The 26,012-nt window shown below is 37.1% G+C and overlaps 2 protein-coding genes across 4 annotated transcripts in view; one reads left to right on the top strand and one right to left on the bottom strand.

Annotated features, from left to right (window-relative positions):
• Positions 1-26,012, top strand: part of CTNNA3 (catenin alpha 3) — a 577,723-nt gene that overhangs the window by 228,025 nt on the left and 323,686 nt on the right. The window lies entirely within an intron of this gene.
• The window catches only part of LRRTM3 (leucine rich repeat transmembrane neuronal 3), a 96,654-nt gene that overhangs the window by 48,436 nt on the left and 22,206 nt on the right, over positions 1-26,012 (bottom strand). Inside the window, exon 3 of one of the 3 annotated variants that reach the window (XM_075423095.1) lies at positions 15,144-15,194. The exons of the other annotated variants lie outside the window; for them this stretch is intronic. Coding sequence (XP_075279210.1) covers positions 15,189-15,194 — 6 coding nt within the window. The 3' untranslated portion in view covers positions 15,144-15,188. The remainder of the gene's footprint in view (positions 1-15,143; positions 15,195-26,012) is intronic. 3 annotated transcript variants of the gene reach the window in all.

Genomic DNA, 26,012 nt, shown 5'->3' with positions numbered 1-26,012 from the left:
AGTTCCAGTTTGTGCCTCCACAAAAATGCTGAAATGTGTTTGCTGATGTATTATTAAATCTTTAGGGCCAGTGTAAAAATTCCACTGGTCACATTTGCAGCATCCAAAGATATGGCCCATTATTAGCTAGTTCCTTAGGATTTAATTTCTTGTATTGACACTATAATTTATTTGGGAGACTGTGACACCCAGTTACAGCTTTTTGTTACAAGAAAATACTGTAAGATACTTACTCAACCTCACAATTATTTTAAAGTCAGTGAAAACTAGTGAGAGATGCCTGCATGGGCTAAAATGACAGAGAAGTGACTAGTAAAATCCAGTCAGTAATCTGAAATAGGTATTACTCACCAAGGCTTTCAATGTTTTTTAATGCTGTTATCAGACCATGAAGAAGAAAGACCAGTGGTAGCATAAAGTACTAATGGACTACTGCCCTAATTAAGACAGCTTTCTAAAGTTGTGAAATAGAGAAGTGCTAAAAATTGTGGCACGGCTGATAAAATTGCCTACTTTGAAAATGTTATTAATTCTGCATACAGTCTAGAAAGTAATGTGCTTTTCCTAGTTTTTTCTTTAGGCAGCAAAGACTTTTCTCCTTCTGAACCTCCAGCATTTCTACCTCACATTTTGAGCTCAATGCATTGGTGTTAGTCTTGAATACTTCCGTTGCATTCAGTGGAGTTACGTTGTGCCTGCTTGCAGCAGCTGAGAAAGAATAAGGCTAAAAGCTGGTGTCTGTTTTTGGAAGAAAGAAAAGGCATTATGGAAGCTGTATTTTATTTTATGAGCACTATTAATTTTAGAGTTTGCTGCAGTGACTTGCTTGGCACCAGTAGTAAATTGTTTACTAGGGAGCTGGATTATGGAATTATCTGGTTGATATAGACAATGACATCTTTTTATCTGCTTTTGCTGAACTTGTAAATCGGACACCTTTTAAAACTGTGATTATAAGCAAGGCAATGGTTGCTTTTACTGCAAACAAAAGCACAGATTGAGAGCTAAGACCAGTGTATTCTTCCCTTTAGTGAGTCCATAGTGGAAAAGAAGCTGCAGCTAATGAAAAATCCTCATGTTCCGGGGCTATTTGTGAAGGAGAAAAGGCAGCATTGCCAGGTCATACTTTCTTGCCTAGATGGACAGGGAGGATTTAATCAGAATTAATGCTCCTGTATAGGGGACTTGCCCATCCTTCTGCTGGCCCTATTATTTAATGAACATAAAGGCAGCTAACAAAAGTCTGGCAACGCTACAGATTCTGAAATTATATTTCCTGTAATTTTTTTCCATCTTAACTTTTCTCGATCAACAGCAGTCTTAGGAAACATCATGAACAGTAATTTTTTACTTTTTTATTCATGAAGAGTGAAACATTTCAGATTCACTGGAGAAGCAGACTTGGAAAAGGCATACCACAATATCAAAGGTTAGGACTCAAGAGTATTCACAGAACTTTATGGTGTACGAACAAGACCTGCCTGGCCTTGTTCATTAGTATCAATGCTTCACTTTCATAAAGACTGTGTTTTATATCCACATTTACTATGCACCAAAGCTGTGCTTCTACTAGCAATATGCTTCTAGTACTGAGTCTTTTGAACTCTTACTTTAAAGGTGGAATTACTGCAAGTCAGCTGTTTTTGTGTTTAATGGTTGATATGCTATAGAATGTTATGCCTATATAATCCTGAAACTTTAGCTATAAAATCTTGACTAATTAAAGAAAGAGGAAGTTCAGATGACTCTTAGTTATGTTATCCTGAACAGTTAAGCAATTTCTTTTTGTGAAGAGACATTTTTCCTAATTAACGCCATTGCCTGGGTTTACAAAGGGTTAGTGAACTATGGTGGGATTTCTGAGTTGTGTCAGTCCAGTGCAGAAGGCATAAGGTGCAGGAAATCTGGCTTCTGGCACTTGCCTCTGCCAATGGCCTGGTCATCTTTGGGACTTCCCTTTCTGAAACTCAGTTCCCTCATCTCTCAGTTACAGATTTTAATGCTGACCTTTGGACAGTGCTTTTCGATTTACTGATGAAATGGTGGTGTTATTAGCCATTACCTATTCATGCCTATCCACATCTGTATAAAACTGTTTTGGAGATAAGTAGTAACTGCAAATATTGAACTGATGTATTATGGCAGGAGAAATCATGCGTGGAAGTATCAGACCTGGAAGCTGATGTATACAGCACAACAGGAAGGGCCGTGAGTGAAATGGGAATGGTCTTGTGAAAGTAGCACTGCAGAAATGCAGGACGTGCTGTGGTGGTTGTCCTGCTCCAATAAAATAAAGAGGCAGCTGGCATCGGAACAATTGGAAGTTTGAAAAAAATACTGCAGGTGGAAGCACAGGTATCTCTAATGTGATGGAGAAGAGGGATGCTTTGAATCACACTGTCAATGGCCTAGCTTGATGCCTTAAGTCTTTGAGTTATGCTGTTTGTTTTGCAACACAGAGAACACACCAGCATGTCAGGTTATTTGGAACTCCAGCATCAGAGCTATGTTAGTCTTTATGTGAAAAATAAAAAAGTCTCTCTTATAGCAAACCAAGCACTGGCTGCATGGGAAGAAGTGCCTGACAAATTAAAACTCCCTGTAAAGGGTTTTGAGAGCTTGCATTGGATACACTTGTGAAAATAGAAGGTGAATGGGTACTTTACAGTTCCTTCAACAATATTTTGCCTTTTTTTTCCTGTTAGAAATTAAATTTATGCTTGTCTGTGATAGCTTGAGAATTAAGTGGTTCTTCACCTTTTTTGCAGTCTTTTTATGCCCAGTTGTCTGTTGGCTTAAAATATATTTGATTTTTTTATTCCCCAGGGAAACAAGCATAACTGAAGAAAAAAGCTTGCTAGGAATAAGTTTGCATCTCGTTTTATACAGTGTTAAATAAGATAAATATAAAGGTTTTCTTAATCTCATGCTCTTCAGAAGTGTTTTGAGCCTTTAACTTCTATTGGCATGATTCCATGTGTCTTCTGCTCTCTTGCATTACTTTTCTCATGTCCCCCCTAAAATTATCAAGTCAAAACCAATGTTAATTTGAGGAATTGTATCTACTGAAGATAGAACTTTGCATGTCTTTTGTGCACAATGAAAAAACGTGAAAATTCCTTTCTCTGACCTTAAACAATTTTTCATTCTTAGAGATCATGTGAAAGAACTTAATCCAAATGAGATTTTCACTTCAGTTTTTCCAGAGTATTCTTTCCTTCATCAGTCATGATGTGTCAGGCTGAAAACCTGGTCTAGAACACTTTTTAATGGACTATGCATGACAGTATTCATTTTCCTTTAGAAACAGGAAATGCAAAATGATGTTAAGAATCAAATTATAGAATTTATAGTATGGACTGAGTTAGTTATGATTTCCATTACTCTAGTGCTGAGAGAACACCAGGTTGGTAGGTGTCTTGTTATCCTAAATGTAACAGAGAAAAGATTTTTCAGGGGTGCCTTTTGCTCTGTTTCTTATATGAAGCACTGGCAATTTTTCAAAAGTGGGAAGGGTTCAAAAGTCATCAACTGGACTGTCCAAAATCACAATAAAAGGTTTGGAAAAAGGAGGTGAGAAATGAATTCATTTAGAAGTTATTTTTATTCTTCACCTCAATTTTGGAATCTTTACTGTTGACTTAATTCATATTTTCAGTCTTTTCCTGACAGCAAGACTTCAATTATTTTTTTTTTTCTAGTAACATATAATTCACTTTTCTCAACATTGTATGCTAGGAAAATATGCACACAACAAAATCTCAAGAGGTGGGGGACAGTTAGATTTTTACAAAGAGAACAGATATTGCTGAAACATTTACAATACTCATGTTTAGGCTAAGTGCAGTTTGGATACTACTTAGTTATGAAAAGGAATTATGTTGTGTTGGGTCTGGGCATCAGTCAGGATGTAGAGAAGCTGGAGAAATAGGACTGATAAGAGGCTTAGAAAATAATACCTATGAGGAAAGATTGAAAAGGCTGGGATTGTGAAGTCTAGAGATGAGAAGATGAAAATTGATGAAACAGTTTTTCAGTACATAAAGTACTGTTGAACTTGCTCAATGCCTTCAGAAGGAGATATGTTCTAGCAGTTAAAGTTAGCCCTTGAAGTCAAAGTGCTGGACTTCAAAGGCTAAAACTAAGATATGAGGCGCTTTGCAGCCTTATGCAGGTGAGATAGGAAAAAAATGTTACAGATTTGGTTGTTTCCACTTTAGTATTCTGTTTCTGAGATACAAAAGACCACATTTGGAGGTTGTGAATGATAAATACTTTTAACTAAAGGTCCTTTGGTCTTTGGGTAAACCTTTGATTGTCTCGTGTTGGATTCCAAATAATGATTGAGAGTTTGGGCAGATAGGATGTGTGTCAAGATAGCCTGAGTACTCCAATTTAGGTTTCTAAATTTTCTTCAGTGTGCACGTTGTTGCTGCCACATAGAATATGAAATATTATTTCATTTAGACAAGATCAAACCCAAACAGCTCATATTCTTATACTATGGCTGTCATAGAATTAACAAAGTGTAATTGCTTCCTGCAAAGACTAGTGGATGCAGACCATCAGAAGGTGAAGTTATAAAGAATGAAATTTCAATGTAGATTCATCTTCAAATACCTCAAGTAGTGCTTTAGTTATTTCTTAGAATTTAAATCATCATTCTCTATTAAGCAGCAGAGCTCCACTAATATCAAGGAAACTGTCTAAATTTAAACTTGCTGAGGATATGGCTGTGAATAATTTGAAAGAGCCAGAAATAGCTCTTCGTCTAAATTTGCTTTTGATTAAAATATCTTTTGTCAATGCAGTTCCTTAGCTGATGTGTTGGGGTACCTTGAACTTATAAGCTGCATTTCTTGTTTGTTTTTTTTCTTTTTTTTTCACAATGACAGGCACTGGTACTGATGTGTGTTGGGAAAAAACAGAAGTGGAGAGATGTATGCAGCATAATGTAACAGGGCTGAATTTAGGTCTGGATCCAGCTTTGCTGGTGGTGGTGATGTTATACAACAGCACAGCTTCTCTCTGACATCATCCAGAATGCATATTTTTGGATGAGGATACTGAAATACAGCCAACATCTCTTCCATCATTGGGAAGTTCGCCCTAGCTGCTTTATGGACCAGTTACAGGTAGTCTTCAGTAACAGTTCCCCCCTTACAAACATCTCCATAATGCATTTCTGACAATATATGCTAGAGTCAATACAGTCCCACTGAGTAAAGAAATATAATACTTTAAAGGGACTCTTGCACAGTAATTTAGAGGGTGGCTGCCTACAATTTCCAGGTGCTATCAATCTCCTTGCTAAGATAATTTCCTGCTTTCATATATACGGAGGAGGAAAGGATACACCATGAATTTCTGATGATGGGGTTGATACTTAGCCTTCATATGGTGTTTTTTGCCTTCAAGGCAGTTTACAAGTATCACATAATGTTCGTCATATCCTTGAAACTCGTTAAGTATTAATATTCTCATTTTATAGAGGGGGAAATTGAAGGAAAGAAAACATTTTCAAGACTTTGGAAAGAGTCATGGGAGTAATTTTCAATCCTCTGTCTAGACTGTGTTGCCATCTTTTCCTCGGATGCTTCTGTATTTATCCCAGTGTTTCCTAGTGTAAAGGACTGTACCAGTATTGGACACTATGCAATGTCAGAGTTTGTGCTGACAGTTAGAATAAATAAATAATTGCTGCTGGACTTTTTTTGAAAATTCATAAGCTAAGAATCTGAAAGCATTTGAAAAATGTTTCCAAATGGTATTTAACGTAAGCACAAGAAATTTAAATCGGGTGCTTAGCTCACTGGGAGACCGGAAAAAGTCTTCAAAAACCCTTCAGCTGCAAGAATCCTACCCAATTCAATGTTGCTGGGTTTTTTCCATTAACTTCAGGGAACTTACATGGAAATCTTGGAGGTAGCACTTGCAGATTTTCTTTAGATATTTATTTTATTTTTGTCTGTGTCTGCCATTGCTTTTAAGTTTTCTATAGCCTGAAACAAAAATGCAAGTGAACGCTGCAGATACAGAAGGTTTTATATGACACAATTGGGAGTCTGCCAGGGAGACAAAAGTGGAAAACATTGACGTTTGCTTAAAGAACACTGAAGTGTACCATAAATATGTTTTATTAATATAAGACAATTCATAAAAGGTCAAAAAAAAAAAAAAGAGAAAGCTTATTTACTCCATTCTCTTAAGCAGAAGATAGGCACAGTGGTATAGAAGTGCCAGATCCAATTGAATGACACTATTTTTAATATGTGCAGATCTAAAAGCTGTATTTTCTACTGTGTGTTCTATATGATGATCATTATGGTTTAGAAATATATGTAATATTGAAGGGAGTGCTCAGAAGTTTACAAAAAGTGAAAGATCATGGTTTCTGATGTGTTAATAACAAGTTAAATGTTCTTTGGCAAGAGCTGTGTTTTCCTACTTGATTTGACTCCCGGCTGGAACTTTTATACACGTGAGTCCGTTCACTTGCCAAGACAAATGTCCATACAGGTGAAGGGTATGATTTCCTATATACCTGAAGAAAAGATTACACTTAAAGTGAAAAAATTAGCAAAGTGAATGTATTTTATTTGTGCGAATTCAGTGGTTACGAAAGCCAGAATTGGTATATAGTCAGCTAACGGCTGCTTTCCAAAGCTAGCTTTACTAATGGGTTTTGAGTCCCAAGTTTCAAACGTGATTTCACAGACCTGGATCCCTAAAATGGAGAGATTAATTTATGCTGACTTACTTCATCTAGCTTTGGTAAGGTGAATATTTTTTATAATGAGTTTTATAGACTGGCATTCCCTTGCAGTGCCCTCAGTACAGTGGCAGTTACTGCAAAAGTTCTGTATGTGATTCATGAGATCATAGGAGGCCGAGGCATTTAGGTTGTATTTGTGTGCTAGCACAGATGGAGACAAGGGCTGTAAAGAAAATACACAACCTTCGCTGTCCACAGAGAAAAAGGAAAAAAAAACCATAGGTAGGAAAGAGAATAGAAAACAAATCAAAAAGGCTTTTTGACTCAAACCCGAAAGAATTAGAATGGTTTCTTAATGATTTCTTGACTCTGAATATTTTTAGAACTAAATTTGTGATTTCTGGCTGAGGATTGATGTTTAGAAAAATAAGCACTCGGATAAACTAATTGTGTGCTTGTGATGATAGCCATATTTGTGCGTCCATTTCTAGAATTTAAAAGTAATAACCTCACTTGACACTTTCTTCTTTCACTTTAATGCTAGTGTGATTGGCATAGATTTAAAATACCTGAATGTTTATTCTTCCTCTCTGTTCTTTTGGTCATTAGGAACATTTGAGTCCTCCTGTCTTTGTGCAAGCTTTTTGTTTTTTTTGGGGGCTGGCTTTTTTGTTTGTTTTGTGTTTTAAGAATGGATCTAGTAACTTCTAATTCATTGTCAGAGCATGGTGGAAGATTGGCTATTTTGGGGTTAAATGTCAACTTATTTATCCTGGTAAAACAAGATAATGATCATTTGGGTTTGAAAAGTAGCTTTTTGTACTGATGTGAATGCTAATATTTAGTTTTTAGCCAGCATATTTCTAAAAATGTCTTTCATTAATAAACTTAATGAAAAAAAATTGTAAAAATTTTTTTAAAAATTTGAAAACATTGAAACATTTAAAAATTTTTCACTCTTTCAGCCTACTTTTTATTCAGTTTCTGAAATTTTCATGGATTTAAAAATTGTGAAAATAGTTTCACAGCTTGTTTTTTTTAGCAATTTAATTTCATTTACTTTCTAAGTGCTTTCGTGGCAAGCATTGTAATATTCAGAGTTTTTAAGCTTCACATTCATTTGACTCTCCTATAGAACTTTTCTAATGACACAATTTGTTACGCCTTCTTCTATCTTTCCAAAATAAATACCACCTGTGCCTTAAAAAAGGTAGAAGTCAAAATGGGCCAGAAGAGGCTAGCTGGTTAAAACTGACGGGAAAGCAGACAAATGGACAGATACTGACATGGAACCACAGTTCCTCACCCAGACATATCTAGAGCAACATTTTCTCTGGCTTAATTCTGGTTTTCCTCCACTTTATGGAAAGATACTGCAATTATTTTTGGTGGACTATACTTTAGATGGACTGTCAGTTCTAAGATCCATATACACCAGAAAGTTTAAAACTCAAAAATCTGCAAGACTTGTTTAGCTTGAGAAGTAGAAGAGTGCATATTCACTTTGCATTTTGCAGTCCCAAATCTGCCTGTGAGCTCTGCTGAATAAAAACTGTGTAATTTTTTTGCTTCAGAAAGTGAATGTCATTTATCATTAACAGTGCATTTCACTAACAAATGATTTGCAAGGTAAATACATTTATTGACATTCCCTGTGCTTTTTAAATGTGAGTGATACAGTCCGGCAAATTGAGGCGTAACATGCCAAAGAGATATGCAGAATGCTCCAATGCTCTTACCTGGCTGAGAGAGCTTGTTTTTTTGAGCACCAGCGAAACTCTTTCCTGCCTTGCTTAAGAGTGATGGGCATCCTTTCAAGACAATTAACAGCCATTCTTTTAGCAAACTTGGCAACTACTACTGAAGTATGTGTGGAAAATAGCATTACCAGATGTTCAGTGTTGATGGATGCTCAGTGTTGATGGAAGCCTTTACTGCGTTGGAGGGAAAAGTTACTTATTTTCAATTCTGTTGCATCTAACAAGCTGAATAGTGCACTGCATCTTTCCTTCAATGGGAATATTCACACAGTCTCTCTCTTATGTTCTTCTCCCAATATTCCCATAATTTGTAACAACTTCATATTTTTGAGAGCTCTGCCATCTACTAAATTAGGCCAAAAAAGGCTACTTGGCTAAAAACTAACAAGAAAGGAGACAAATTGGCACTTACACATATACAAGCCTGGGAAAACATTATGATTTCCTAAGGAAATCAGGCTTAAGACATGGACTAACAGCAGAAGAAACCTTCACACCCCAAACAAAGCTCTGCCTCTCTAAATGTTCTCCCCTTCTCCCCTCCTTTTAGAGTGCATTAGGGGAGAAGTGATAAGTAAAGACAAGCTTCATATAGCTGTTTACTAAAGCTCTTGGGGAAAGTCTAGCAAAATACACTTTCATAAATAAAACAGAGCTAGTTAAGGACCACTTGAAAAGCTAGCACAGGGGAAAGTTGGGGAAAATTACCGTGTAGCATGTGTGTGGTTAGAAGAAGCATAATTCTAGCTGAAATGAGGCAGATACCTTACTGGGAGCTGGATTCATCCGTTCTTTCTCATGTTGGGTAGTGTCTTATTAAAGAAATGATGCCATTGAGCTTGATTGATCTACTTGACAATAATAATAGCAGCAGAATAAGGCCTTCCCTAAGTAACTTGCACATAAAAATGTGATAAATGTCTGATAAGTTACAGGGAAGGGTACTGTGTAATTATTAGAAAAGACAATTTCAATGCATGTGTTTATTTTCAAGTCAAAAGCAGTAAGTTATAGACGAAACACCAAAGGGACAGTGGTTATAAGTAACATAGTAGGGAAATTTAGTACCTTTCCTAAATTGGGTTTTATGTGGCATAGTTAAAAAAAGTAAACAAAACTGGCCCTTGAGAAGAGCATTTCTCAAAAGTTAGTAACTAGATGTGTGGTCTGTGCCCATGGACATTTAGACAAAGGTGGCAACTACTAATGCTGTTACCATCCACTGTATGATTGCCTCTGAGAAAGCAGTGTGGTTTGATTCTGTTTTCTGGTGGTCTGATGGGAGTGGCCAAACTCTTAGGAAGGTGTTCAAGAACTGGTCTCATTTGTCTGGATGTGGTGCAGTGGAAAGTGATGCTGTTAAGTCTCTGGATAAATATGCCTGTCACAAGAATGAGGTAGCTTTGATATATTTTTAAAATTGCATTAGGGAAAAAGGAGAACACCTTTGGGGGCTTTAGAGAAGCTTTCTTATGGGCTTTCAGTGGTTGAAGGTACTAGGGCATGTCAAACAGAGGAGAGGTTCTTGGAAGACTGTGTCTTTTAATGTCCTCCGGTCTCGTCATTCATTTCTGCATACATTTCATGTACATGGAACACACCTGACTGATATTCCCTACTTTTATTAGCACTAAATTTTGGCATGTAAAATCTGTACTATCATTTTTTAGTTCCAGTACCATCATTTTTTAGTTCCAGTGCTGCAAGACAGATTATGTAATTACTCGTATGTATCTATCTCACCTGTTGGGAAAAAGACCACAAGACCACACATTTGGAAACATTGAAAACATTGAAACATTTAAAAATTGGAAACAAATGTGAAGAGAAAAGCTGCAGATATTCTGTCTCTTGCAGAAAATCTTTATACTTGCTATGTTGTATGAGCACCTAATTTGTTAGTCCTCTTTGGCATACTGGCATGTACTTATTTCATCCAGTTGTGCTAACAAAATCAGTCATGATGAGGATGGCTTCACCTTCAAATAGGACCAGTTACTTTTTCTCAGCTTACATCCTAACAGGCGTATAAGTAGACAGGGGTCACAATGTTTGTGGACATATTTCTTAGGAGGACTGCATGCTCTCCAGTGCTGAGACTTTCCAAAGTTTGGGATGCTGATCAGGTCTAGGATTTAGATTCAAGAGCATCTCTGACTTGTATTTAGCTTTGCTGCTGCTGCTTTTTTTGTAAATGTTTTATTCAGGCATAGCTCTAGACAAGCCTAGCTGTAGTATTGACTTTTGTTCTTGGTAGGAAGCCTGCAAGAAACAAAATAAGCCTCTGTAGGAGGTGTACTTTCAAGTGACAGTTTCTCCTGTAGCATTTGGCAGAGCCTCAGTAACAGCTAAACTGGGATTAGCTAGGCCTACCCTTTTCTTCTGGTTTAGGTACAGGAGAGAGACCTATAGGACTCATGAAGGCCAGTTTTCTACTGAAATGTGTTTTCTCCTGTATTACACAATGCAGAGTTCAGTTATAGCAAGACCTGTGGCTGTTGGCTTGTGAAGTGAGTAAGGATGAAAAAGAGAAATTATTCAAGCATTGAAAAACAAGACAGTTGTAGCAGTTCTAGCTGAAGTATACTGTATCAGGAAGTGGAGAGCTGGAGTTTTGCTCTTGATACAGGAAAAAAATATTACTAGCCCTATTTGCCTAATGGTCCAGGCAAAGGACAGCTATTAGGCATTCCAGACCCCTAGGTGGCATTTCAAATCAGCTGTTAGGATAATAGTATACAGCACAAGGGAGTAAAACTAAACTGATATAATCTGTTGCCTTTACACAATCTGCTTGCTGAATTGATTTCACCGACTGGCAGCAGGTGAAAAGGTGTGAACATCAGAAGGGTTTGGTTAAATGGCAAGCCTTAACTTTCTTTTTCAGTGTAATGATCAGGTTTGAAATCTGTGCATTATGTCTGGAGCCCATGCTGTGTACTGGGGAGATGGAAGGCAAGTCTGATTCCATTTGCTGTAGGGTTTTGGAGAGAGACATGGAAAAAAAGGTAGGATTACTACAAGTTTTAGTCTCCCTTCATGCAGAGTTTTAGTCACACCTAAGAACTCCCTGATGTGTTAACCATTTTTTTTTGTGTTTTTTTTTTTTTTTTATGGTTGGCTTTTTTTTTTTGCTGAGAACTGTTTCTAACATATGGGCTATCACACTGAACTCCATAACTAAGTGCCATACACAGCGCTTGTCCTAAATATTATCCTTTTGTATCTGCCAGAAATTAAATACCTTCTAGCCACATGTATTTTCACATGATAAAATATCATAGTTATCTCTGAACAACTTTGTGTGCTTAAAACACTTGCTACTGAGTTCACTCATATTGCTGCCAAATTCCATGCCATATTAGCAGGTTCCTAACTGAGCTGCCTTGAAATATGCTACTGAATATTGCCATTTCTGTAGAGAAGGATGTGCTTTGAAAAACTGAGTTTATATCCAGTTTCAGGGAAATGTAAGGAAGTAAGAATCTACTTTATGCCTTAATCATATTTCTTCATCTTGCAGTTAGTGCATAGACTTGATGTATCCTGAAAGGTGGAATGAGCTGGGCCTGTTATAATTAGTTTTAGACAGATTTTAAACGAACTTGATGACATCATATCTGGCTACTTCTGCTTTACCTATATTTCTGAGGCATCTTTATTACTCACTGTGCTGAATATGTGATTTTTTGTTTATTGGCATGGTTTCTATATTCAATGGTTAAAGTCTCTCTTTACTGGAATACATGCTGATTTTACTCTTTGATCCAGCGGAGAGAAACTTTTACGACATCATGTCATTATTTGTTCCTGGAACCTCATCATTTACCTCTTGCTAGCCTATTGATAGTCACCCATCTTTCTCTGTATTGATTATAATACACCTAGCTGTTTATATTTTGTCATGTGCAAATTTGTGGTTTTTTTCAAAGCCCAGTTTTCTACCTACACTGACAAAATTATAATCCATTACATTGCTGTGACCTAAGACTAATTCATATTTTTGATAGCCTAATATAGGAAGTATTAAAGTTGCATAGACCCTCAGATAAATTGTGGTTTTTATTTGTGGCCTGTAAGAAGCTTATGTATTCTTTGCCAACATCTGGCAACTCAGAAGCATGGATGAAACAATGAAAGTTGCTCTTAGCTACAAATTGTGTTTGCTTCAGTGCCTAACAGTGTGCTTTTACACAGTGGTCTTTCTACAGATCAGGCTTTCTTCCCTGGGTAGGATAGAAGCGGTAAATGCTGTTGCTGTGAGAGAAGGATGAAGAGAAAGCTGCAAATGGAGTTTGTAGAAGTGCTTTCTGTTACCCATCCTAAATCTTTTTTGCAAATTACTGGATTTTTTCTTGTGTTTTCTTTTTCCCATTTGTTATTGATAATGTTGATTATTACTCCTTATGCTACAAATTTTTATCAAGTGGGGGATTTTTCTCTCGTATCGCTTGACCTGTTCCCAAATTGAACCAATTCAACACATCATAGGTAATTTTAACAATCTTTCTTCTAATTTTATTTTCTCTAGATTATTTTACTTTTTTCTTTATTTTGCTTAAAATGCAGTATCTGCAACTGGATGCAGTGTATCAACTCAGGGCAACTGGAGTGAAATAATTCTGCTAGAGTTCCTATGCTTTGTATAAAATAACCTAGAGCCAACATTAATTGCTTATCCTGTTTGAAGGTAACTCTGGTATCCATTTTCTCCTCTCTCCAATTCTATTTTTATATAATCATTCTTCTTGAGTACTTTCTCATCCAGATTTCCCATCAGCTCTGTTTTCAGCTTTTCTTGAAAATCTTTTTTCTCCTAAACTTAAGTGTGTTAGGCTAATTAGAACTATGGGGCGGAATTTTAAAAAAGATGTTCCCATTCATTCATGATTCTCCTGAAATGTAATTAAGTAATAAAGATTACAGTGCCTTATGCATAAAAATTTTAGTGACCCATATCCACAGTACTCGGGCACTGTGAATTGGGTGGTTTTGATGTCACTAACCCTTATTCTGCCCTGTATTTCAGATATTTTTATATTCTTCTGGGTGAATTATTAGTGGGAATCATAGAATTTCAGAAATATTTGTTATGGGAATGAGCTTTACAGATAGTTATTTTCTTTGGCTAATCAAAATTAGTATCTCTCCTGTTCCCCACAGTCCTCTCCTGGCCCATTAGAAATCACAAAGAGAGAGATCTAATGGTCTCTGATACTGAAACAAAGCTAAGGCACCATCCAGTTCCCACAATAAAACACGAGCAAGTCTTTCATTTACTTTCACACAAGTTGTTTCAGAGTGAGGCCAATTTTCTCCATTAAATAGAATTAGGATTATTTCTCTAGACTTGCAGTTTGAACTATATTTGGATCTGATCCTGTATTTGTTTTTTATCCAAGATTCCCACAGAAGTCAATTACATTTGTTGTTAGTATATTATGGACTTGGGGATTTTTTCTGTTTGACAATTTTCTTTGTTTGACAGTTAATTGGTGTGGTATCAGGAAATACCTTTTAATTCTATGCTGTTTTGTACTACTTAAAATTTGTAATATTTTAAACAGTCATACAACAGTCATACTTTTTGTATGAACAAAAGGCTTGCTTGAATCATAAATTTAAAACACTTTTCAAACATGTTTATGAGGTTCATCTTGCTTGTCTTTCTCTTGTGGCAGTATAAGAATTATGTGTGTGTGAACTTTGGGCAGCAGGATGAGTGTGTCCATGCCTTCCAATACAATTAGATACCACTCCTGGTCTTTCATCTTTAAATGGGAAAGATTGCACTGTGAACTCATTTACTTACTAATTGAGCAAATATGACAACACAGAGTTTTAAAGCATAATAAATGAAACTGTGGCAAAGTCTGCTCCTTTGTTTATTCAGCCACTGGCAGCAGCATAATCGATTACAGCCTCCCCGGGGTGCCTTTAGTCTGCAAAGAGCTCCGTTGGGCAATATATTGTTTCACAAGCAGTCTAGGGTTTCCCATGCAGCCTTGTTAGAAGCTCAGGGTATCTGCGATGCTGAAGCTTTGTAAGGATCCTACCTAAGCTGTTTTTTGGCAGAAGTCAATGGAATGAACTGTTCTGCATTATTTTTGTAGATTAGGCCTCTGCACTTATTTATGTGCAAAGCTGTTCCTCCACTTTGCTCTTCATTTTCGATTGAAGAGAAAGTGTCTGTCCTCAGGGAGAATGAACAAATGAATTTTTCACTCATCCTATTCCAATTATCTCTTTCAGTTTGATGACATTTTAAAAATTGTATATTTTCTGCAAACATACTACTAGGATATTCCACACTGCAGGTTAACCTGGGTAATGAAATGTTACAGTAAATATCTGTTGACTATGGTTGCATTACAAAAACAAAATCAAAAACCATGAAAGAAATGATCTTGTCATTTGTCATCAGGCATGAAAGAGACACTCTATGACAAATTGAATTTCACATTGAAAAGGCAGAGTTCTTATTTTAATTCATGGTTATGTAACCATGTTAAATGAAAATTAGTCAGCTCTTCAGTGGTAGATAGTTTTGAACTGAACTTGTTTGTTGTAAATCACTTCTGTCTGTACTCTCTAGCAGTTATTTAAGACTTCACAAGGTGTACACAGCACTACAAAATTCTACAGTAGTTTACAAAACTTCCACTTACGTCTTCCAACCGTGTTTCAAAGATTCAGTGGTACCAGCCATCATTTCAGACCTATGGAGGTCAATATTTACAGCATTAGTTTTCTTTGAGTCACTAACTTGGCCGTTATTTTAATATGAAACAAAAAGGGGAAGAATAATTCTTTGTGGTTAAGAAATGTGAGGAAATAGTACTTTCTCTTTTGTTCTCATAGAGTAATCTGATTCCACTTTCCAGTAAAGCAGCTGTGTTAGGGACTGTATTTTGTCAATTCTCAAAAAATATTTAATTAAATGATTTTTCGTAACTTGCTCGTTTGTTCTCTGTGAAGCCCAAGAATCTGGTTTTGATGAGATTACGATGTGCTATAATTACTTCTATTATTCACCATACTACACCAAATTCTACTGGAATTCATAAAGTGAAAAATCATCTTTCAATAAGGTTTTGTATATAAAGTGTTCTACGCCTACAGCATAAAGTTCTTTCTCTTGCTATGAAATACACTGTTGAGAGTACTGAGGAGCCTGAAATAGGTTTGAGTGAACCCAAATCATATGGCATATTCATGGCAATAATTATCCAAGAAAATGCTGAAATGTTTTCAGTTATTTTCATTTATTGGGAAATACCAGTAAGGTATATACTTTTCATGGATTTATGGCTTAGGAAATTAATAGGTAATCTGTGAAAAATTGGTCTTAAGTGAATTCCTAAATCTTTCTCTGCAAGGAAGAGCTCTCAGTATTCATCTGCGCATACACTGCAATTTTAGCGTATGTGTGGATTGGCAGTGAATATACTAAGTCCCATGATTAAGTTCAACCGAGAATTTTCTAAAAACTGTTATGTGAAAGTAAAGGCAGATAAAATAGCTTTAAGGATCGATCTAGCAAAGATGGTATTTGTCAGTCACTATATGCCCTCTCACGACTTACATGGGTCTTGCTTTCTGTGTTTCGGTAGTCTTGTTCCCCTCAGATTTCATTAATATTTCTGAAGCACAGTAGTGGAAGAATTTTACAGTTAAACCCATATGCTAAATGGTAGCTTCCATAAAGAGCATTTCATGCTAATTTTTGGCAGTGATGACTTTGTTTCTGGATTTGTCTTTGACTTGTAATTACTTCTGCAGTGTCAGTTCCAAGAGCCCTTGATAAAATATCTTTGCTTCCTTTTCACCCTGCTCCTCTACCCTTATTCCAGATGAAGCGAACCATGGTGCACTTCCTAAAAGGTCCTAAGCCAGGTGATTTCAGCAGAACCCCTAAATTATTGTCTTAGTAACTTTGTGCTTTTTCAGTTCAAAACGAGAGAGACCCGGGATGGGGGTGAGGGAAGTGGAATAAAACCTAACAAAAAACCCTAGAAGAAAACTTTGTCAGATGTGGAGCTAAAGGTGAGTCGGAAGGTGTGACTTTTAAGCAGTTAAACAAGAACAAGGGCCTAAAGAATTGCCAAAAGGCAATTCTGGCATCTATTTAGCGTCATTGAGAAACATCAAAGAAGATCTTAAAAAATGGTTTGTCTGAGCAGGTTCTGAAAACAAATAAATTGCTTATTTCCAGGCAAATATAAATGGCAATTCTGCTTCGAAAGAGATTCTTATTTCATTTTTAAATGATTACTGCTGCCATTTGATCCCTCTTTTAATTTACCACACAAATTAATTTCTGTCATTTTGTATCTGTGAAGCATGTGGTCTTCTAGACAAAAACCACAAAGACTTCAACTTTAAATCTCAGAAGTATGAAGTCTGTTCTGAACATATATATAAATACAGAACCAAAATAGAAAAGTGACAGATTTCTAGAACTTGAACAGCTTTTTTGCAAATTGGCTATTTATGGAAAATTCATAGCCAAATGTTCTTCCCCAAAGCCTTGCTAAACTTTATCATGTTACTGGAAGTCTAAAATCTGTCTCCACTACACACTGCATACGTTGCAACTGCTTGTTTGCAGTCTGGAAGGCACACAGAGGCCTTCTGTCTTGTAGCCTACTGCTGTGAATAAAAAATGATAGTGATTTGAGCATGATGGAAATATTTGTGAAGTAGCGGTGGATGGGACTTCTTAAGAACTGCAAGGAAATGCTGTAAATGTAGGAGAGTTGCCCAGGACCATGGGTATTTTCTGTCTTTCTAGGTGGAGCTGGGGCCTTCAGTTATGGTTTCATGCCCTGTTTAATCTCAGTGTGCCCTTGAGGTGCTTGGGCTGAGCCAAAGGAGGGAATTGATCCAGCCTGGAAGTAACTTGATAAGAATTACCAATAATAATTAGTTTTTGGTTGAATCGGTGCCCTGTGTGAAACCCCAAATTCTGGTCTGTGTGCCCAGTACCAGGTCTGGTGCCAGCGCAAGAGTGGGAGAGAAAATACAAACTGTCTTTCCTATACTCTTTTGCAACACTCTTTAATTAGGTCAGTTTAAAGTAACTGTGAAGCTACTGCCTGGGGTAGAAAAGATCAGCAATTCCTCCTCCTTGATAAGAGTTTCTCCCTCATTATCTAGTCTGCTAATTTTCGTGAAGGCCTTGCAGACAATACATAGACTTTTGATTGTCTTGTGTCAGCAGCAAAGTCTAGCTTGTGCAGTGAAAACGTGCTGAAGGCTTAGTCCTCTCTTCTCCATCCTTGCCTGCCTGCAACACCCTGGAACTTCCCTCCGATGCTCCAGGCCTCCTGGTACTGCTCATTAGCACCTTTCTCCTCACTTCTTGACTCCTATCCCTATTGCTTCTTAGGATTTATTCTTGCATCTCACTGCTACTACAGTTTGCAGCTAGAAGTATTGCCGTCAGCAAGGAGCTTGGAGAGTAGCTTTGCATCTGCAGTTGCTTTTGGAAGCTGAGGTAGTTAAGAACAAACAAGCAAACTAAACCAAATTTACAGAGAAATGTATTTATTTTTGTCATGCTGAAATTGAAAGATTTCATCAGCTGGATGAATTGAATAAAACAAACGATTTAAAAAAGAGAGTGGGTAACTGGGTAGTTCAGACACTGATTTAGGACAGTGGTGCTAATCTTTAAATCCCAGATCTGCCTAATTTGAAATTAACAGGTTTAATAAAAAAACCCAACAACCAAAGCCACCCAACAGTCTGTGTCTCTCCAGCTATCTACCTCAGGCATACTTCAGGACTTAAGAGTAGATTTTCTAAGAAATGTTTAGAACAATGTCTCAGGCACAGCAGAAAGATCTAAATGGCCTGTCTTCATCCTTCCCTAGAACAAAAATGGCGTCAAAGCCTCACCAGCGTTTAATGAGCTCTAAATACAAATTCCCTCTGGAGAAGAGAAGCATTAGCATTGCTCACTGGTAAGTGATAGATGTCACAGTGTTTACCTGAGGGAACCATTTGAAAGTGCCAAGTAATTGTAAATCTTTTGGGGGTGTCTGTTGTTTCAGCACAGTAGCCTGCTGGCTAATGAGCGTTGGTTCTCTTTCATGAAATACTGTTTGTTATCCTGGGTTCTCTGGGCAGGAGGAGGAGACTTGAATTTGCAGCAGCTTTGCTTATCTTAAAGACTCCCCCCCCCCTTTATATTCCCAGTCTTCTGTTTTCAGACCTAGATAGTGATGTGCTTAGCTGCCTGGAGACGAGTTACTCATACGAGTTTATGGAAACACTGTTGATTAACATTAGGGGGGGATCACAGTCTGGCCCTTCAGCTTTGTTTGTAGTTCTTCATAACAACTTACAACACATTTAAAGGAGACATTAGCCCTGGCTAATTCTAGAGCCAGGCAAATCCTTCACTACAAATCATTTGCTCTAGACTTTATTTTTGCTCTTGAAATGTTGGGGTGTGAATCCTAATGCCATATTAATAAAATTTTCATTTATATTATTTTTTTCAGTATTGCTGATCAGTAGTGTAATTTTTCTTTCCTGATGTTTGATTCTGAAAATAAAAAAATGAGGGCTGTTTCATTAGTATTAGATGGATGAGTCATGTGGGAGAACTGGAGTTTCCTGACTGCTCATATGGGTAGCCGTTTTTGGCTTGCATACAGATATAAAATGTTTTCAAAGACTAAAATTGTGACTCAGGCCAGAAAAGCATTATCACTCATAAATGTATTGGAAGTAGACAGCAGAATGTTGTTAGACTGGTAATAAGGAATCAATTTTAAAAGACTGTTCTGGAAAATCTGTGCTATTTGGGCAGTCCTAGTTATTATGATGAAATGCAGACTGCATCTACTTGCAGAGCTTCCATACAGCAGATTTGTGTAAGAATCACTGCAAGCAGGATGAATTCCTATTGCACCATTGACTGGGCACACATATTTAAGCTGATCTTTGAATTATGCACCTCCTTGAAATTATGTTAGTATAATAATGCAATATAAACCTCATGAGAATATCTTTGTGAGTAAAATTCACTTTCATATATTTTTACTTAAATGTTTGGCTTGCTCAGGACCCTGAATGTGGGGCCCCTTTGTGCAGTTGGCTGATAGGAACTGTCATGCTGTCTTCCTGCTTTAAAGAGAAGGTGGCATCCTACCTGTTCATATTTTTAAACTGCAAATAGTTTTTAAAGCATGAAAAATAGACAAATTAGAGTCATCCCTATATTTTGAAAGACTCTTGTTTTGACGTAAGTGCTGCTTGACATACTACCCTTGCTTCTCTGAACAGTAATGTTGAGTCACTGAAGGCTGTATGTTATTTGAAAGACCACATGCTTCTGATTTATCAACATGAAGTGTAATGTATTAGAGTTTTTTTGGAAGTTTGGATCTACTTCTGGTTTATTTCATTGAAGCTGACTGGAGAATCTAGTCAAACCAAGGAAATTATTTTCCCATGCATCAGCTGATCTGGCAACTATAGCTGCAGTAGAGCGCCTACTAAATGAAAGCACTGGTGGATTATGGGCTATGCATTAATGCAGATCCATTAGAACTCTTCTGAAGATGTTGGCAGAATTCTCATGCTAAATGAAATAGAAATGAAGGTTTAATCACTAAATCCAAATCTCTTCTGTATTATAAAGCTTTTTCTTTTCTCTTACTGTTGTAGGAGAAGAAGTACTAGCATAGCATATTAAATTAACGTTTCTTTTAGAAGTCAGAATGGTGCTATATAAGTAGAGCTGCTCAAAAAATGCCTTGTAGAAGTTGATAGAAAAATATTCAAAAGCTTTGCAGCAGAAGGTTTAATTATAAGCTGCCTAACATGCCTGGGCAGGAAATGAATGCCCTTCAGTTCCTTCGGTGTCCTGAACAGCCTCACAACAGGGGCAAATTATTTCTTCCAGCACTGTGTTTAAGGCTAAACAGTGGGCAGACGTGACTAGGAAAAGGGTTGAAGGTCCCCATCTCGTTGACTCCTGAGACAGTGGGCAGCGCAGTCAAGCCAGCTCGCCAGGCAGAATGGTCTGCACTGAATACTAGCAGACAGAGGTGCAGGCTGCAGCAGAATGTGCACAGGCTGAGACAGAGGACCCGGGTCACTGGTACCCACGGACACGTAGAATTTCTCCAAATTTGAGCATGCTGTACAACTTCTAGATATTTAGGCTGTAGCTTTAAAACTAGCTTAAATTGGTTTGTTTCATTACCCCTAAGACTCTGTTCAAGGAAATAATGATTGAAGTGAAGATAGTGGCTGTGAAGGGTTGGTTTTGGAAAGAATGGGTGTATCCCTTGTTTTCTTCACTCTTGTTTTTTAGAACACCTTTTAAAGATACATTTGTATTTTTTTTCCTTTGAAGTGTACACATGACACACTATGCACAACTTCTGTTTAGATTTATAAAACTCCAGTGCTTTAGTGAATCTCAAAGGCTTTTGTGCCTGATCTTGATTAATGCAGTGCCCTTCCAAAGAAGAAACTGCTACAAGGTAGACGCAGAAAACAGCCACCATACCTGCGTTTCAGTGCAATATTTAACACTGTTGTATTAAACTGCTGAGCTAGTAATCTGTTTTTTTTTCTTTTAATTCCTTTGTGTCGCTGAAAGTGCTTGGATTCTCCTCTTCATTGCCCTACTTTGCTTCTTACTCCCCTTCTCTCTGCACTCTCTTACCTTTACTCTTTCTTTCACTTCTACTTTCAAAGCTCATCAAGAGGGATGTGCTGTACAAAACCCGAAGCTTACTTTTGAGCTCCCGGACCTTGGGCCTGATGCATGGTTTGACAGGGAAGCTTGAAGGGGAAAAGGAAAAGAGCTGCCTCTGCATCAGGCGCAGGCAGCTTGGCTTTTGGGGCAGAGGGGCAGTAACAAATAGAAGCAGAGCTTCCTAGGGGGGGCTTTTTAACAGGGTGTCTCCCTGCCCATCTCCCTCATCCTTCAGCGAGCTCTTACTTCAGTCTTCCTGGGGGGCATCCACATACATACGGCCTTCCCTGTGCTTATGAAAAAGGTGAGATCATAGATCTTCACTGCCTGGAAACTGGCTGTCTTACTCGTCATAAACTTTATATTTGTGTTAGGTGTCTGCCATGTTGTCAGCTATCAAGTACCTGTTGGAGTGTGATGAATAAGGGCTGAGAGAATTTTAAAGGTAGGGGAACAGTGACACTAAAAGGAAAACAATGTGTCTATTTTAAACTTGAATAGCAACTTGGGATATGTATAATTACGGTGTTCAAGCAGCAAAATAACACCACACGAGGAATTAATTTTACCTTGAAACAACAGAATTGAGTTGGAGGGAGTTGTTAGTGGAATGATGGAGCTAACTTTGTCGCAGGGCTGTGCCAAAAATGTTAAATTCCAGTACTTAAAGAACTACCCATAGGTGCCCAGTTCTGTTGTCCTTCAAAAATCCCAGCTGAGAGGTATAGGATTGAGAGTCTAGAGAGCTGGATTTTATTCTCTGTGTGTGACAATTTTGATTTTACATTTTACAAGTCAATTTCTCCACAATAGATATAATTTTAAGAGGTTTCTAGATTTTTAATTAAGAACTAGTCGTAAAATTCTCCCAGCTGTTATTGGAGTCCTGCATAAAGTTTCAGTGGCTTTGTGAGGTGTGACTTTTCTTTACAGAAGTCTCCTTAACCCTTTATCAAGACTCTGTAATTGTCCATTTGCCTCTTACTTTGCTTCTTTATTATTGTTTCTACCGTTAACATTAGATGGACATTGTACATACTGGTCACCAGTTCCTTGTGTTCAAGGCTCCTTAATAAGAAGCTCTGTCACACATGCTGCCTTCTGACCTGATCCAAGTGTGGTTTCAAAGCATTAGATGTCATGCCACAGTGATTAGTTTACTTGTTTTATCCTTGAATTTCTTTTGAATTTGGGGGTGAATTCTGGCTGGTGCCGATGAGTTCTTACAGTTTACTTTTTCAATTTATTCTGCAATAAAATGTCATTTCTCTTTTGGTCAGATTTTCAACTGCATTATCCTTTGGGAAGGATTCATTTATGGAAACCTTCCAAACATGCTCTGCACAAAATGTGCAAAAAGATTCATCTCGTTTTTCTGCAGTCACTGTGTCTTCTGTGGATAGTCCACCTTGATAATCCCACACTTTGATAGCCTTCCTGCTCTTGATAAAAGGATAAAGAAGGTGTGTTATAGCTTACTGTGTTGTTGCAGCTTGCTCCTTAAACTCTTGTGGTCTGTCATACTGTGTTTTCTACAGCTAACTGGCCAAGATTTATATTCCTTTCGGTTATACTGATATGCATATGCCATGATCTTTTTTGACACTGTTGTTTATTATGTCCTCTCCTAACCTGCTGTTTAAACACAACGGATTTTTGCTGCAGTTTTTTGGAGATAGGTGGTATATGCTTCCTCTCACCTTCCATTGTGCGATGCTTACATAACCTTCATGTTACTGGCCAATACTTTTGATATTTTGTTTTCTGTTAATAAGCTTACATTTTTATTTAGCTCACCTTTTAAAAATCAAGTGCTAATACAGTGGAATTTTTTTTTTCTTTTCTGTGCTGTGGAGATGTTGAATCTCAGTATATCAGTGTCCCTTTTACAGACTGTCTTCTTGGTGGTGATATTCTCATGAGGTCCTTGACATTGCTGATGACCCTTTTACAAGCTGGTTTTCTTTTAGTGGGTTCCCTGCCTAGCCACTCCATGAAGTACAATCTGCAAATTAGGTTTGGCACCACAGCATGTCTGAAATAACTAAACCCTACCATCATGGCGGGTTTTCCTGTGCTAGCAATTATTCTAATTTCTCTGGGCATAACAGGGTCACTGTTGCCAAATGACAGAGATAAGATTGTCCTTAATAATATATTTTTCCTGTATTTGGACATGGACTTTTAATGTGTAGAGGTTCTATTTTATTTATTGCTACACTTCATCAGTCTCTGAATTTATTCTAAGCTAAATGTAATACGATTTCCAAACATGATTCCTCTGTTGACATTGGTTATTGCATCTTTTCTTTATCTTTTATGCCCAGGTAGTTGTGTACCAATAATTGATCTCTTTCCTCCAAGTGTCTGACAGGCTTCAAAATGTACTCACTTACAAATAGGTGTTCTAGTTCGCCCATCTCTTAATGTTCTTAGCGTTTGTATAGAAACACACCTACATTTAATTTGGTTTTCTTTGTGTTGTACCTCTTTTGGGAAATGCTCTCACTGTTTCACGTTTTACTTGGCTGATGTCTTTTCTATCCTTGTGCCTGTGGACGGACTGGGGACATGAAGTCTCACCACGCAGGTATCTTTCTTTGGGGTTCCTCTGCTGCTTTTACAAAGTGTCAATACTCAGATGAATGTTGCAGGTACACTGATGAGTATCTGTGCTTTATTATGGGTTTATGTTCATGGGGGCGGGTGACTCGAGTTAATGACATTTCAGTCAGCTGCTTACATCCATTCTTGATTCAGCCTTAGTTAATATGTTTCTGGTGATTCATTCTGAGCGTAGTTGCAGATGCTGAGGCTGAAGACTTGCCCTGAAGTCCACAGAATGCCATGGACATTGTAAGGCATGTTGCTTGTTGATAGCATTGGATAATTTTTTTTGATACTATTCCAGTTTCACTTTAGAAGTACAAGGCAAGTGGTACAAGGACAAGTGGGAGCTGCAACATTTTTTTGTGAGAAAAGAGAACATTTGTGTCATTATGCACACAGGTTAGTGAAGAATAAGCTCCAAAACAATTAGGGTTAAATGTTTTTCCATACTTCTTTGCTCTAGAAACATGACCGAATCATTTCCTAAAATAATTTTAAAATTATTGCAATAATGTATCCCAGAGAGAATAACGCAAGAAAATCTGTAGTCTTATTTTTACAGTGAGATGCATGAAGCTATATAATGAAATAGGATTTTGAACCACAGCAAATTTTGGACTCATATGGCAATCGCGTTCCTTTCTCTCATCACCAGATGCTGTTTTACAAGTATGTAACATTTTACGTGCAAGCAGAGAACAGTTGATTTATTACGGAAGTGAGAGAATATTTAACCTTCCAGGGGGTCGTAAGGGTATTAGCATAAATACATCTCATCTTGATCTGGTAAGAGCAGGCAGATGAACTAAGAATATTCTGTATTACATGTAAATTTCTGTAACCTAGTTGCAAATGTTTTTTCATTTAAATTTTGTTTGCTTAAATTGATTACAAAAAGAAAAAATAAACCCTGCTCTGGCACCTGCAAGACAGATATTTCTCTGGTTTTTTTTTATAAATAAAGGTCTGCATTTTATTGACTATGAAAATTGCAGTGTTTCTGCTTTTGCACAAAACAGCTAGTTTTCTGAAGCTTCTCTCTCGACAGGTGTGGTATAATGGCTTTGTATCTTGAAAAGGTATGCCTTTTCTAAATATATTTCTTCAAATGTTTGTATTACATTAAGAATGAACACTATACAGAACTGTGAAGGGAAAATGTATATGAGCAATGTTCAAACCAGAGCTAAACTTTTAAAGCCCTGATTTAGCCACCTAAAGAGAAATTGCCTGTGGAGACCTGAATCTTAAAAAAAAACTAACTCCTATTTAAGTAGTCATCCAAATGTTACTTTGGGAACATCCACCACTTCACTCAATTTGATGGAATTAAGCAGGTCTATTCATACCACTAAGATTATACTGTGTCTACTTTAGATGGATGGATGATAGGAGCTTCATTCATAATTTAGGGATCGAGTTTGCTCTTGGGAAGTTAGGAATGGTTGTCTGCCCTTTCCTTTCTCACATACCTCACCCCAGTAACACACCTCTGGAACAGAAGTTAAGGTGCTTGTGTTTGGATTTAGTAGCCGAGCACACAGGCTTGTATCTTTTTATGTGGATTAGCATTCAAAAGAAGTTGTTCTCTTTGGATTCTAGTGCCATGAAGATATCTGGAGATATCACTTAATGGTATTTAATTATTGTTGTTAATAAGCAGTGGCTCATAGTTTTGTATATGTAAGATGTATAAAAACATGATTACTTAGAAAGTGTTACTTCATGGTGTCTGTATTTATGACATAAAGAGGACAAATCATCTTTTTGGTGAAAAATAGCTCAGAATAGACAGTATTAGTGTTTGTAAGATGGTATTTTAATAGAGTAGCCAAAAATGTGACTAATCTCATATATGTGTTTTATAAACAAATATTTTATATAATGTTATTTTTCTTCTCTTTTTACTATGGAGGCATTCATGCATGCATTGTTAGAATAACAGACATTACTTGAAGTAAACATGCCTTTATCTGAATATTGGCTATGCTTGTAAACTTGCATGCTATTTGTGTCTAGTATTACATACACTTCTGTTTGCCAACAGTAAAATAAATAAATTTTAGTTTTTGTCATTTACATGGTTTTGCATTGTATGTCAATAAGACCAATCAAATTTAATTCTACACCCGTACTGAATGGTAGTTTTTAACATATTAAATCTTGCTTTTCATATTAATCTCACTGATTTCCAAAGGGAACG

This window comes from Opisthocomus hoazin, chromosome 6 (assembly GCF_030867145.1).
Source record: "Opisthocomus hoazin isolate bOpiHoa1 chromosome 6, bOpiHoa1.hap1, whole genome shotgun sequence".
Classification (NCBI taxonomy): Eukaryota; Metazoa; Chordata; class Aves; order Opisthocomiformes; family Opisthocomidae; genus Opisthocomus; species Opisthocomus hoazin.
This window is presented reverse-complemented; position numbering and strand designations above follow the sequence as displayed.